General features: G+C 47.2%; 1 protein-coding gene across 2 annotated transcripts in view; it reads left to right on the top strand.

Moving 5' to 3' along the window:
- Positions 1 to 13,660, top strand: part of CERS3 (ceramide synthase 3) — a 58,352-nt gene extending 44,692 nt beyond the window's left edge. For both annotated transcript variants that reach the window (XM_070400511.1, XM_070400510.1), the window contains 2 exons: positions 2,976 to 3,129; positions 11,562 to 13,660. In XM_070400511.1, coding sequence (XP_070256612.1) covers positions 2,976 to 3,129; positions 11,562 to 11,723 — 316 coding nt within the window. In that variant the 3' untranslated portion in view covers positions 11,724 to 13,660. The remainder of the gene's footprint in view (positions 1 to 2,975; positions 3,130 to 11,561) is intronic.
- Positions 13,661 to 15,110: the final 1,450 nt, after the last annotated feature.

Genomic DNA, 15,110 nt, shown 5'->3' with positions numbered 1-15,110 from the left:
TGTTTAAACCTCAGGCTTATGTTTTTAAAAAATATATATTTTTATTGATTTTAGAGAGGAAACGAGAGGGAGAGAGAAACAGAAACATCAGTGATGAGAGAGAAGCATTGATCTGCCTCCTGCACACCCCATACTGGGGATGGAACCTGTAATCCGGGCAGGTGCCCTGAGCGGGAATCGAACTGTGACCCTCCTGGGTCATGGGTTGATGCTCAACCACTGAGCCACACCAGCCGGGCTAAAGACTATTAATACGGACCTTTTAAAAAAAAATTTTTTTTACAAAAACAAAATCATCTCCAACTGTGAATAATACTCAGCTCCTTCGCTCCCAGGGTAGACATGCTTGTGGAACCTTATTTTTCACCCCTGGCCTCTGGGCATCAGGTGGTCCCCTGGGATGCTTCCCAGGAAAGGGAATTCTGTGGGTGATGAGAACATGGAAATGCTTGGAATGGCGACGAGAGAGAGGACCATTTTAAGGAAAGAAAAGACCAGGCAGCGCTGAAGGCACCCGGCAGGGCTCTGGCCGATGTGCATCAGAAGGTGCTGACTGAAGGACAAGTCAGGGGCAGAGCCTGGTCTCCTGGGCGGGGCTCAGCTTCCAGGACCCCGCTGGGGTGCCCGGGCCTAGCCTGGCCGCCGAGGGAAGGAGGGGCTGTGCGGGGCGAGAAGGCTCCATGGCAGCCGGCCGCTCCCCAGCCGCGCTGCAGATGCTATCTCGGAACCAGACTTTCCGGTGCCGCCCTTGGGGAGCAGGCAGTGCGTTGCCCGCGTGTTTGTTCAGGGTCTCGCTGCACAGTGCGCCCTGCAGTGCTCCCGCCCTGACCCCACGTGCCGGCCACCCCGCTGTGTGTCATGTAGAAGGGACAGCACAGCCTCTTCGTGTCCCAGCGTCTTAGGCTGTGGGGCCTCCGTCCCAATGTAGCCTGACTCCGTCCTTCCTCTGTTGCTTTAGAAATGATGTCAAGCTTCCCAGACAAGTTCCAGTTTGTCCTAGAGAACTCTCACTGTGCCCTTTCCCCAGTTTACTGGTTAGTGTTTGTCCTGTTTGCTTCGTCATTCCTTCTCTTTCTTCTCTCTCAACACACACACACTCACACACACATACAGAAATATTTTTTTCTGAACCATTTGAAAGTTGCAAACATCATATCCTTTTAGTCTTAAATACTTCTGTATTATTTCTTAGATCAAGGACATTCTAATTTTTTAAAAACAAGTTTTTATCAAATTCTGTGCAGCTATTGCATAGGATGGTAGCGTTCAGCAAACTATGGCTCACAGGCCAAATCTAGCCCACAAACTGTTTTGGTTAATAAAGTTTTATTGGCACACAGCCACACCCACTGATTGATGCATTTATTGCCGATGGCTGCTTTACCACTGCGGGAGTGGAGTTGAGTGGTTGCAACAGAGACCAAATAGCCCGGAGGCCTGGAATACTGACTGACTGCTCCTTTCCCCAGTGGTTTCTGGCCCCTGGTGTGTAGGTTATGTTCATGGACATGGACAACTCTGTACCATGTCACTGAGTGACAAAAGCAGGGAACAAAACTCAGATGAGTAGTGCGATCCCTCTTCTATAGCAACTTGTGGTAATGGGGAAGGGGGGAGGGAAACACCTTTATTGTTTTTAGGAAAAGTGTCTTAAATTAGATTCACCCAAACGTACTAGCTCACCTGTGAGTTGTGAGATTTTAGGTGATTTTTACTTAACCTCTTTATATTTTTCTGTAATTCCTAAGCTTAAAAAATAGTTGCATAAATAAAATGGAAAAGTGGCTGCTATCTTTGTTCTACAGAGGGGTGAATAGATGAACAGTGGTGTGTCCATGAAGTGGAAGACCACTCGGTAATAAAAAGAAACATGCTATTGAGACCCAGGACAACTTGAGTGAATCCCAGAGGCACTGCTGGGGCAGACGCAAAGCTGACTCGCTATATGGTCCCATTTTTTGGCCTTGAGAAGATAAAATTAAAGGGACGGAGGGCAGATGAGTGGTTGCCACTGTCAGGCATGGGGAGGCCGTGACTACACGGAGACAGCACAGGGGGAGGGGGTGATGGAACTGTCGGTATCCTAATGGTGGTCACACAAATCTGCTACGTTATAATTCCTAGAACACATCAGAAATAGTTAATTTTGCTATGTGTTAATTTTAAAAAATAACATAAATATGTATAGGATAAAATTGAGGGATCGTACACAAAAATTACAGTGCTGTTTGTTTAAAATTATGGGCAACTTTCTGTTTTATTTTCCTACGTCATAGGGATAAGTTATGGTTATAATTAGGATATAATACTTACAAACAAACCTGTGCCAGAACTCTACGACGTAGTGTGTGAGGCCTGGGAAGGGACTCGCTGGCCCGCCATGCTGCAGGGGCACCTGGAGGTGCTACGTGTTAGGGTCGTCGAGGGCGGTTCACACCGTGTCCAGGAGTCTTTATGAAATCCGTGCAGCACGCAGTTCCCTTTAGAAAGTGGGAGGAGCAATACAATTGTTGCTTCTTTCAGAGCCTCTTTTATCTGGAAAATTGACTTTTGTAGAATTCCCCATTCACCTTTGATGCCAAATAAATGAGACTATGTCGTAAGGTAATAATAACCCCATAAATCCACGCATGATCTTGTTTGTTCTCCAATCTGGGAGGGGGAGTAGGGTCCGGGCATGCTCTCCTGTTTGCAAAGAGGAAACCGAGGCCAGAGCATCGGAGCGCGGGCTGGGAGGCTATAGACATTCCATTGGCTTTACCTTTCCTCCCGGAGGCAGACCCGCTCTTTGTGGCTCGCCAGTAATGATATAAAAGGCAATGCTATCGTACTGTTTTCTACTGAGAATTTCCTGGACGTCATGGAGATGAAATCAGTGTTGTCTGCCTTGGGAGGAATAAAAAAGCCGTTCTCTCGCTGAAAATTCACAAGTGCTCGGACTGTAACGAAATGCTCTCATCTGTTCGGTTTCCCAGGATTTTGTATTGCACGCTGGTGATCCCGATGCTCTACCTCGAGCCCTTCTTTTCCTACATCTTCCTCAACCTGCAGCTCATGGTCCTGCAAATCCTTCACCTTTACTGGGGTTACTTCATCCTGAAGATGCTCAAGAGATGTATTTTCACAAAGGTAAGTGCTGTCCAAGTCTTATTATTCTTTTTAAAAATATATGTTTTTATTGATTTTTAAAAAAATATTTTTAAAATTGATTTCAGAGAGGAAGGGAGAGGGCAAGAGAGAGAGAGAGAGAGAGACATCAATGAGAGAGAGAACCATTGATCAGCTGCCTCCTGCACACCACCCACTGGGGGGTGAGCCTGCAACCCGGGCATGTGCCCTGACGGGGAATCTAACTGTGGGGACCTCTTGGTTCATAGGTTGACACTCAACTATTGAGCCACACTAGCTGGGCATTATTATTCTTAACAAGTAGACTTCAGTGCCAGATTGATGGTGAGGCCTAAACAGTGGAACATTCTAGTTAGTTTATAGTTAACCAGAACTATTTTAAAAAATTTTGCTCATTATTAAAAATTTTTTTTCTAAATTTAGCTAGAATTTTCGTTAAGTAGGTCTCAAAGATGCTTTTAAGAAATAGCTTTTGCCCTAACCGGTTTGGCTCAGTGGATGGAGCGTCGGCCTGTGGACTGAAGGGTCCCAGGTTCGATTCCAGTCAAGGGCATGTACCTTGGTTGCGGGCATATTCCCAGTGGGGGGTGTGCAGGAGGCAGCTGATCGATGTTCCTCTCTCATCGATGTTTCTCTCTATCCCTCTCCCTTCCTCGCTGTAAAAAACCAATAAAATACATTAAAAAAAGAAATAGCTTTTATTAGAGGACAAGTTAATTTTAAGAGATTTTTATCTAAAAATTGATTGCTGCTTTTTAAAGAATGTCCTAATGGTCTAAATTTGTTCCAGTTTGGGACGAGCTTTATGGTGACGGCATCTGATTTGCATACAATGTTCTCCCCTGAGTTTTCTCCTACTCTCTGAAATATTGTATATCATTTGGCAATCATTTTTTTCTGAAAACCTCTGTTTTCCTAAGCAACAAATTGATAGGACAGTTTAGACAATAGAATATTGTTTTGTTTTGAGTTCAGTTCTGGATGGAGGAGCGGGCTTCAGCAGTGAGCCCGCGCAGCATCTGGGGGAATATTTGCCTGCTAGCAGCTGTCCACCGCTCAGAGTGTCCTGTGCTAGGGAGAGGCGTTGACCCAGGGGACTAGGGAACGCTTCATGGACTCGACGGAACTTGACTTGAGCCTTCGAGCAAGTTAAAAAAAAATCAGATCACAGCTCCTCTTTGTGTGAAAATCATCCATCCAAGGATCGAAAGGATCTTTCAGGGTGAAAGTTGGGCCGTCCACGCCTGACACAGCATCGCATCCTCATCAGAAAGAGGGACTTGTAGGTCATTGGTCTGATGAGCTCATTGCTCAGCTCTCTCATTAACTCTGTTTCCTACCGCATGGAGTGCATGTGCCTCAGTGATGCTGGAGGAGCTGAGAATTACATGGCATGGCGATAATTGACCTTCTACCGTGTCTGCCCTTCCAGGTCTAGACAGAGGTGTGGGCAGTCAGGCTACATCTGCATTCAGCTCCAAATTCGGGAAGCTGTGTTGTCAATTTTTTAAAAATCTGAATTACTGACCTGAGCTTGTTTTCCTGAGAGTAGATTCTCCGTTAAGGTTGGCGTGCCAAGAAAATATTTCATTGACTGGTTCTAGTTTATTAATATTCTAAAGAGCTTTCCTGTTCTCTGCCAAAGCTGTCTTATCTCGAAGTGACTGATAAAGCTGAAGTGACTGAGATAAGGATACGACTGAGCAGCTAGACAGCTGCACGTCCAGGGGTTGGAGGGACGGAAGGACCCCGGACTGAACCCCGTAGCTTTGGGTCAGGCCCTCCCGGAGCTCCTGTTCCGGGGCAGGAGCTGTCTCATTGTCAGGCGAGGAGCAGTAACCACAGGCCGGGAGGGAGCCCGCAGAGCAGAACGCCAAGCCAGGAGAGATTCTTGTTTGGTTTCCTCTCGATTTTCACCTGTCTCATCCCTAATGGCTTGTACCAGGCCTCATTAAAAGCCTAGTGGGCTGGGGGCTGTGGACAGGAAGTCCGGTTTGTCGTGCTGCTTCCAATTGCGAGTTGACAGCGGCGGTGGAGGCCCCTCGCCGCGGTCCCTATGACTTCAGCTGGCGAGCACGTGCGCTCCGCTCTCCACCCGGTGGCAAACCTGGCTGTGAAACCTGCTTGTTCCTCCAAAGCCCTAGGCCGCCTTTGAAAGAAGGCTGTTTCAGGCAGAGTGGCATTCATGGCACAGGGAGGAGGGGACAGAGGTGGCAGTTGACATTCTTAGAGCAACAACTAGCAAGTCAGTTTTCAACAATATCTCATAAATATTGAGTATTTCACACTCAACCTAGTTGTTGCTCAAGTGACGAATTCTTGGATATTTAATAAACGGGATTGCAGAAGTTTGTAGGCCTCCAAAAATGTCTTTTAAATCTTATAACAGAGAGTGAGAATTCGTCCCTTTAAGTTTCTTCTGCCTGGTAGGCCCTTCCTAAGTAATTTTGAATATGCAAATGAATACATAATTTGGGGAAGCAAACCATGCTGTTTGGGGTGGAAAGTTACAGAATAACTCATGAATCTTTTTACGGTCTCCATGAGTTTGCATGATAGACTGCAAAAGACAAAAGTGCTTATACTACTTCATAGTGATTTTTGAAATAGTCAGATTTTGTTTTTCCTAAACAGTAGGGTCATTGCGTGCATACCATGAATGAGGACCTACCATTGGCTTCTGTGGTCACAGCCTCACCAGAGCAACGGCACTGTCATCTCAGGACTGTGACTTGTGCAGACTGTGGTGAGCAGGCATGTTGCTGCTCGAGACCAAGCCTTGGCTCTAAACCCTCACAGGGTCCCATCGGGTGGTAACGTGGTGATGTGCTACCAGCCCGCACTCCAGCGCGGGAAGCACGCGAGCCCATGTGTTCCTCCTGTCATTCCCCTGCAAACAGGAGAAGTGCTGTCGGCAGAATTAAAGGGGCCCAGCCCGCTTTCGTTACCATCCCTAGAACCTGATCGTCCCTCAGCTTCTCTTTTCTTCTTGGTAAACAGCATGCTGGGTGCGGGCCAACTCAAGCATGTCTCTGCGACATCTTAACCTGGTGCGCAGCCAAGACACCAGGGAGGAGCCATGAAGCCAGGGTGGAGAAGCCAGCCCCTTGGCAGCCTGCCCCAGCCATCTGCTCTTGACAGGCAGTGCGTCCCGAGTTCACAGAATGACACTTGACACAAGCCGCACCGTTGGCGTGAGAGAAAGGAGCCCTCTCAGAACCACGAGGAAACGGAGGCCTGCAGCAAATGCACACAGTCACTCGAGTCCCTTCACTGGTCATACCTCTCCTTTTCTAATTATTCTTTATTCAAACACTTACTCTTTCTAAAAAAATTGATTTCAGAAGAGGAAGGAGAGGGAGAGAGAGAGGGGAACATCAATGAGAGAGAAATATCAATCGGCTGCCTCCTGTACACCGCCAGCCAGGGATCGAGCCCAAACCATGGGCATGTGCTCTGACTGGGAATCAAACCAGCGGCCTCTTGGTGCAAGGGTTGCTGCTCAACCACTGAGCCACACCAGCCAAGCTCAAACACTGCTTTATTTGAAATAACTAGAAAATTAATTTAAAATATTTGTATGAAGTAAAAAATAGTGAGTACCTAAGTGCATTGAATAATCAAAATCATAAAATGCAGTGACAAATCCTTTAACTTGTTTTTAGACTTTTTATAAAAGCATAAGAAGACATTTTATAATGATTTGTTTAATCCCAAGTAACTTCCTGCTAAGCAATCAGGGTACTAGCTGAGAGCACAGGCTCCCGTACCTTCAGATCTCAGCTCTCCCCCCTCCTGGCTGGGACCTTTTCATTGCCTCAGTTTCCTCACCTGTGAAATGGGGCTGATGGCATTGGGAGCTACCTGCCCTGTAGGCTGAAGCCCTCGATCAGTGTCTGGCACACAGGAAGCACGTGATAAGTGTTAGCTGTCATCAGCAGCAGCAGCAGCATAACTGTTGACTCTGGTTCTTTGTGCCAAATCACAGAGCGCCAGTGAATTCCAAGGAGCTGGGCAGTTGGCTCCCCGTCCAGCTCGCTCCTCCTCTCGCCCAGATGCTGCTGCAGCTGATGTCAGGTGTCAGGTGGAGACGGAGGATTTTTAGGGCAGAAAACAAAATCCCTTCCAGGGTTTCATACCTGTGGCTGTGATGTTACAGATCGCACATACATGGTACATTTGAAGACAACCTGGGGTTTTGTTAGTATTAAATGCCACACAATTTCCAGTTTACATGATCCAAGTTCCTGTTGTGCACCACCACCTACATGTCCATCACACAAGCGCTCAGTCCCAGGAAGTCCTTTCTGAACCTGATTCGTCATCTCGGGTTGGGGCCCTCCACCCTGCTGGACCCACACCCCGGCACTAGCCTGAAATTAAATTCCTGGGTAATATGACTCACCTATAGCCATCATTCCAGAAAGCAGTATACCGCCACCACCATAATGAAAAAGAAATGAGATGAAAGACATTTCTGATAAATATGCATTTCATATGTAACACGTGTGCATGGTTTCACTCAACAACATGCTGTAGTCGATAGATGCCATCTGCTTCTGTGTAGACCGACTGTGAATGGGGCAGCTGCGCGCACAGCCGGCCCCAGGGCCGCGCTGGGGACTCGGGCGGCACTGGTAGTCTTGCCGTCGGTGGCGTGCTTTTCTGAAACTGTGAAGTTCTGAACAAAAAAGGCACAGTCTTCCTTTGATTTATGTGCATCGTTGCATTCCTGGAAAATTGAGAATATATTAAAACCATGCAGGAATGGCTGTGCTTGAGTGTCAAGTGGCGTGAGGCTCTGGGCGCAGGTAATTGTATCCAGGGCTTCACCTGCACGCCGGCCTGGCGGCCCATCTGGACATCGTGCCCACTGGGGGCGGCCGGCGTGCCAGCCACTGCCCCCTAGATGTCAGGGGTGCTCCCCAACCTTCGTGACTATGGGATCCACAACTTACCCAACGTCTCGTGTGGTGCAGGACGTCTTCCTGGAAGTGAGGGTGCTGACGCTGTGGCTCAGGGCGATGGGAGCGCCCTCGAGGACCAGCTCACCTCTCAGCTCAAGCAGCTCCACAGAGCCTGGGCCAGTGGCGGGAGGTGTGCGCCTGCCTTTCTTTGTTAATCCTCACCTGAGATTATCCCATTGATTTTTAAAAAATATGTTTGTGTTGATTTCAGAGAGGAAGGGAAAGGGAGAGAGAGATAGAAACATCAATGATGAGAGAGAATCATTGATCAGCTGCCTCCTGCAGGCCCTACACTGGGGTCAATTTTGAGTTAAAATCAAGGTGTGGCAGAGCTGTGTTCCCGCGAGAGCAAGCATGTCAAACTCAAAGGCTAACACAGGCCAAATAAACAAGGTTTAAGTTTATGTGGGCCGCAAAAAAACCCAAAAGCTTCCATTTTCATAGAAACGTCGGTTTATTTTGATAGAGACATGCTGAATACAAAGGGATGAAATAAATAATTGTTAACATAAAATAATAGAACATTTTAATAGAAGTTAATGTCTTTTCTTGAACGTGAACTTACCAGACACTGAATAACTGCATAAATTAATAAGCGTAACACAAATAAACCTATTTTTCTTGTTTTCTGAAAGCAAAATATTTCCTGTTGTGCACACCAAACAAGTCAGTCCAAGACTAATGACGTGGCCATCTGCTCCTAAAATACTCGCTGCTGGTATTAATGGAGAGAAATGGTGCGCCTGCGTGTAAGGCGCATAAGGATAATGAACGCAACACAATTATAGTAATCAGCCATTAGCAAACATTGTAGTTGGCTATTAATAATTATGTACAACTGGGTATTGTAAAAATTAAGTCACAAAATTTTTATTAAAACGTTTTTTTACTTACCGTTATATTGGCTGGGCCGCAAAAATATTCCTTTTGGGCTGTATGCCGCCCACGGGCCGAGAGTTTGACATGCTTGTGCTAGAGGCTCTAGGGGAGAATCTGTGCTTTGCCTCTTCCAACTTCTAGCGACTGTCAGCCTTGGCCTGTAGCCACTCCACTCCGCCTCTGTCTTTATATTTCTTCTCTCCGCGTCAGATGTTGCTCCACCTCTCCTACAGATACGCTGTGATGGCACTGAGGGCCCATCTGGGTGAATCCGATAATCTTCTCATCCCCAGATCCTTTACTTAACCACATCTGCAGACTTTACCGTAGAAGGCAACAATCAAAGGTCCAGGAACTAGGACCAACTATCTTTGAGGACATTTTTCAACATACTGCAATGGTGTTTAGAAATCAAAAGTGTGTGTGCGTATGTGTGTGTGTATGTGTGTGTGTGTGTGTGTGTGTGTGTGTGTGTGTGTGTGTGAATTTGTGTTGCTGTTGTATCTTGCAGCCTAAGTGCTAAACTTACTAATTCTAGGAGTGTTTTTGAAAGATTCTTTGGGCTTTTCTCCATAGATAATCATGTCATCTGCAAGCAGGGGCACTTCCTTTCCAATCTGTATGGCCTTTGTTTCATTTTTGCCTTATTCCATTGACTAAGACCTCTAACACAGTGTGGAATAGCAGTGGTGAAAGTGGACATCCTCGCCTTGTGCCTGATCTCAGGGGGAAAGCAGTCAGTCATTCACCATTAAGTATGGTGTTAGCTTCGGTTCCTTGCTAAGCTTTTTGTTTTTATCATGAACGAATGTTGAGTTTTATCAAATAATCATCTATTTTTCCTTCTTTAGATTACTAGTATAATAGATTGCATTTATTCATTTCCAGATATTGAACCAGCCTTGCATTACTAGGACAAATCCTACTTCATTGTGTATTATTATTTTTATACTTTTCTGGTTTTGATTTGGAATACTCTGTTGAGGACTTTTATATTTATGTTTGTTAGAGATATTGGTCTGTAGATGTCTTTTCTTATAGGGTCTTTGTATGGTTTTGGTATCAGGGTAATTCCGGCCTCATAAAAAGTAGATAAGTTTTCCCTCTCCTATTTTATGGAAGACACTGTGGAGATTTGGTATTAGTTCTTCTGTATAGAAGCGTCGGTGAAACCATAGAACTTGCCAGTGAAACCATCTGGACCTGATGATAATTCTTTTTCAGAAACATTTAAACCACAAGTTTCATTTCTTTCATAGCCACCTGAATGTTCGGGCTGCCTAGATCACTGAGGGTGAATTTTGGTGTTTGTAGTTTTGGGAAATCGGTCTCTCTACCTGAGTGGTACGATAGCTACCTGTGGAGTTGTTCATGGCATCCTGTTACTAATGCAGTGTGGACAGGCATTTCCCCTTCCTGTTTGCTGATCATTTGTGTCTTCTCTTTGCTTTGCCAACCTTGCTAGTGATTTATCAGTTTTATGGATATTTTCAAAGAACCAGATTTTGGTTTTATTGCTTTTCTGTATTTTTATTGTTTCTGCCTTCATTGATTTTTTACATGATTTTCTTCCTTCTGCTTGCTTTGGACTTATTTTCTTTTTTTTCTAGTATTTTCAGGTGGGAGCTCAAAATTATTATTATTATTTTTAAATATATTTTATTGATTTTTTACAGAGAGGAAGGGAGAGAGATAGAGAGTTAGAAACATCGATGAGAGAGAAACATTGATCAGCTGCCTCCTGCACACCTCCCACTGGGGATGTGCCCGCAACCCAGGTACATGCCCTTGACTGGAATCGAACCTGGGACCCTTCAGTCCCCAGGCCGACACTCTATCCACTGAGCCAAACCGGTTTCGGCGAGCTCAAAATTATTTAATAATAAACTTAAATTATTTATTTGTGAATAAATTATTTCTTCTTCTCGAATATAAACACTTAATGCTATGAAATTTCTTGTAAGTACTGCTTTAGTTATATCCCACCAACATTGAAATGTGTTTTCACTTTAGTTCAAAATATTTTCTAATGTTTCTCGAAATGTACTCTGTGATTTATTGATGATTTGTGTCTTAATTTCTAAGTTTTTGAGATTTTTCCTATTCTATTTTTAAAATATACTTTTATTGATTTCAGAGAGGAAGGGAGAGGAAGAGAGAGATAGAAACATCAATGATGGGAGGGAATCATTGATTGGCTGCCTACTGCACGCCCCCTACTGGGAATCAAGCCGGAAACCTGGGCATATGCCCTTGACCAGAATTGAACCCGGGACCCTTGATTCCGCAGACCGACGCTCTATACACTGAGCCAAACCGGTTAGGGCTCTCCTATTCTATTTTTGATACTGTCTTCTGTGTAATTCCATCGTGACCTAAAGCATACTTTGCCTCGTGTCAGTTCTTTAAGTTTGTTGAGGTTTGCTTTGGCCTCATGCCCTGTTCTGTCCCAGTGCGTGTTTGGTGGTTTGGATGCTGGGTTTTCTTTGACGGGGGCCATAGCTCTAAACTGGGCCCACTTATCTGCTCATTCATTCAAGACTGGCGGCCAGCTGTCACTCACAGTCCATTCTCTCTTTTGTCCAGAAAATCCAGGATGTGAGGAGTGATGACGAGGAGTACGAAGAAGAGGAAGAGGAAGAGGAAGAGAAGAAGGAAGAGGCCACCAAAGACAAAGAGAGAGACTGTTTGAAGAACGGACTCGGGCCCGACCGGAGCCTCCTTCCCAATGGTCAGCATGGCCGTTAGCAGGAAGCCCACGTGGGTCCTCAGGCCAGTGTGACCAGGGCCACAGAAGCCAGGCTGCCCTCCATCACTGCAACCCAGGACCCACAGGGACCCCAGACCCGCCCTCCCTCTTCCCAGTGCCCCCTCCAGATGTATTTAACAAAAACGTTGTTGGAATGTGTTAAAATGTTAAATATAAGCGTTCCCATGGATTTACTGCAGTTAGGACTGAGACCGGTCAGAGATCTCAAAGATTTCTCCCGGGAACCGTATCGGTTCTCATTGTCGTTGCACCGCCCGCCTTGCCCATCCCTAGCGAGGGCCAGCAGTGCTGTCAGCCCACTTCCTCCGCTGGGCTTGGCCGCAGAGAGAGCTCCTGCCCAAGAAGGACTGAGAGGTAGCGATGGGACAGGGGCTTGTTTCAAACCACCCCAGCCTCGTCGCTCTGTCTGTCCAAGGGGAAGAATGCCTGTCCCGCCGACCTCACAGGTCGGAGGAAGGATCCAGCAAGAGAAGGCAACTCTGGTGTTATTGTCTCTGAGCCTCGTCCCCTACGATTCCAGCTCCGTTTGGGAGAGAGAACCTGGATAAGCTGGGCATTGCATGGGCCTGAAGGAGAGACACTAGCTTAAAAACTTCCCCATTCAGCCTGCCTGGTGATAGCTGGAAATGCAAATACCCAGCAGGACCTTTCCATTTACCCTGAAACTATTTATTTGTTAGCTTCCCAAGGGTAATTTCTGAATTCCCTGTGAATTCTCCTCCCTCAGGCCCAATGGCCACAGGGAGGGAGTTTGGGTCCCATTCTGTCTTGCTGTGCTGGTCTGTCCTCCTTTTCTTCTCTGAAAGGCCAGCAGAGCTACCCAGCAGGCCCTGGGGTCCCCCCGGGGGCCCTGGGGGAGTGGGTCCAGTCAGGCTGCTCCCTGAGCCACTATCACCCAGGAAACCGGAGCCTCTGGGCATGATATGCGTGTGAGCTCCTGACCCAGAGGAAACCTGAGACACAGGAGGAGGGTGCTACCCATTCATCTCCCCTGTAACCAGTCAGGCTGCCAAATAGCCAAACAGAACCAAAGGCAGCCTGGCAAACACCCCAGGCGGTCCAAGCGCAGGTGCTAGCTCAGCGACAGCTCCCGGGCCACCTGCGTCTCTGGGAGGATGGAGGGGGCTGGGGGCTCAGGGGCTGCTCTCAGTCCCCACAGGGGCGTGTCTCGTGAGCCCAGCATGCAGGGCGGGCCCCGGGTGTCTTAGATGATTGCTGGCTGAGGAGAGACCACTCCCAGCAGAAGGAAAACGGGGCACCACGTGCACCCCCGTCCCCACCCCGTGTCTCGGACAGTTTTGGTCACACTGTGCACCTTCGTCTCATTTCACTCAGGGCCCGTATTTAAGCCAAGGGACAGCTAGGACTGTGGGCACCGTGCACGCGTCCACGTAGGCCCCGCCGACCGGGCTGCGGCCCCGGGAGCAGGACGGCTCTGTGCGCAGGACAGGTACCTGAACTGTGTTTTACTTAAAAGATGTTTTTTGTTGTTGTCTTTTTTTTTTTTTTTAATTTAGTTCTTTTGAACTAAAAAGATGTTTTTAAAACCTTCAGGCTAAACCGAAAACCAAAACCATTCAGAATTCTTCCCCCAATGGAATCTCCTTGTGAGAACTCATGAGGACCATAGAAAAGCATGGGGCCCGTGTTCTCTGCACAGTCATGTTGGCCGCTACGAGCACCATGCATTGTCCGTATAATGTTATGTTATAGCCCAAAGTGCCCGCACTCCCTTACGGGGACAGCTGGGGAACTATTATTACTATTATATTATTATTGTTTTGGTGGAAGAAGAGCACGATGAGATATTGTTTTTTAATGTTTTCAGTTGGCAGAGTACTTTTTCTTTGATTCATTTTGGTGTCGTCTCTGTACCAAGTATCTCCCTGCTTACGGTAAAAAATCGTTTACTGGCCGCCCTCCCCTCCAGTTCTTCTTTTCTTGTTTGAATGTTGAAGGTAAAACGGATGTGCCCGTGTCAGCCGTCTCTGGGAGCTGGTGCACTAACCCGCCTCTCAAGAGGTAGAGAAGCTGTGGGGCTGGTGTGTGGTTGGTTTTAGAGCAACCGCTCCACCTGCAGGAAACGGCTCAGGCTGTGCCAGGCGACTTTATAAAAACGCAGCCCACCGGGCCCCGATGGGACTGTCATGGTAATGACTGACCGCGAAACAAAGGCCGGTCCAGCACGCACCCTCTCGGCTTCTGAGAGCTGGTGACGGGTCTCACCTGGTGTGGGACCATCTGCCCGTCCTCCAGACTCTAGAGACGCCGTGCCAGGGAGCAGAGGGCATGGAGCCACGTTAGGACACTGGGGCTGCTGGCCGTGGGGTACCGACCCCGGACAAGAACTGGCGGTTGGTCTTGACCGGGGAGAGCCTCTTGGCTCTGCATAGTGTAGACAGACAGACACCTGCGGGCTGGGCCCAAACTCGGTCCTGGCAACAGGGCCCTGCGGCAGAGGCCCTCGGAGGTGCTCAGGGAGGTGTTTTCTCAGCCCCTTTTCTCACTGCCTTTCGGAGCTGGAGGAGGACATCGGTCCATCAGCATTCCCTGTGGACCTAAGCACGCCTTGCCTGGCGCCTGCTGACATTTCAATTCAATGCTTTGGGGCGAGAAACAGAAATCTGCATCTCAGCCGTGTCTGGGTGCTTCTGAAGAGCAGTGAGGGTTCTGGGGGCGGGGGGCACCCGCTTCATTCCTACCAGCAGTTTCACAGACTGATAGATGGGGACGTGCCCCGACACAGGCTAGTCAACCCCAAATCCGTCACCACAGACAAAGCAGACATTGGGCAGGTAACAGGAGAATAACAGCTAGCGCCTTTGACGTCCTCGCCTTTCTCAGATTGTTGGTGTTATTTAACCACAGCCTTTCCTTTTTCCTAAAAACTTTTAATACCAAAAATACCTTTAAAAGAGCCCATAACCTCACTATGTCAATATATTTGAAGGTGTAAGTAAAATGCGTAAGTTCCTAGGAAAACACAGCTTGTCGAACGGGCACAAGAGGAAATAGCTACCTAACTAGTCTTCTGTATAAGACAGAATGAAATGTGAAATTACAAAATTCACACACAACCCCACAAAACAGTCCTTAGGCCCAGATGGGGATTCTTCCAATATTTAAGAAAGAATGTACATCAGCGTTACGCAAACTTTTCCAGAGACCAAAGGAAGGAACACATCCACGCTTGTTTTATACAGGAAGACCAGCACAAACTTGACACCAGAATCTGACAAGAATATTAGAAAAAAAACCCTGAACAATTAAAGGATGTCATTCATGAACATAGGCACAAAATCCCTAAACCAAAGCTGAGCAGTGATTCTCTCTCATCACTGACGTTTCTATCTCTCCCTCTCCCT

This window comes from Myotis yumanensis, unplaced genomic scaffold (genome assembly GCF_028538775.1).
Source record: "Myotis yumanensis isolate MYYU_CA2020_CCGP unplaced genomic scaffold, mMyoYum1.0.hap1 SCAF_20, whole genome shotgun sequence".
NCBI classification, from domain to species: Eukaryota; Metazoa; Chordata; class Mammalia; order Chiroptera; family Vespertilionidae; genus Myotis; species Myotis yumanensis.
This window is presented reverse-complemented; position numbering and strand designations above follow the sequence as displayed.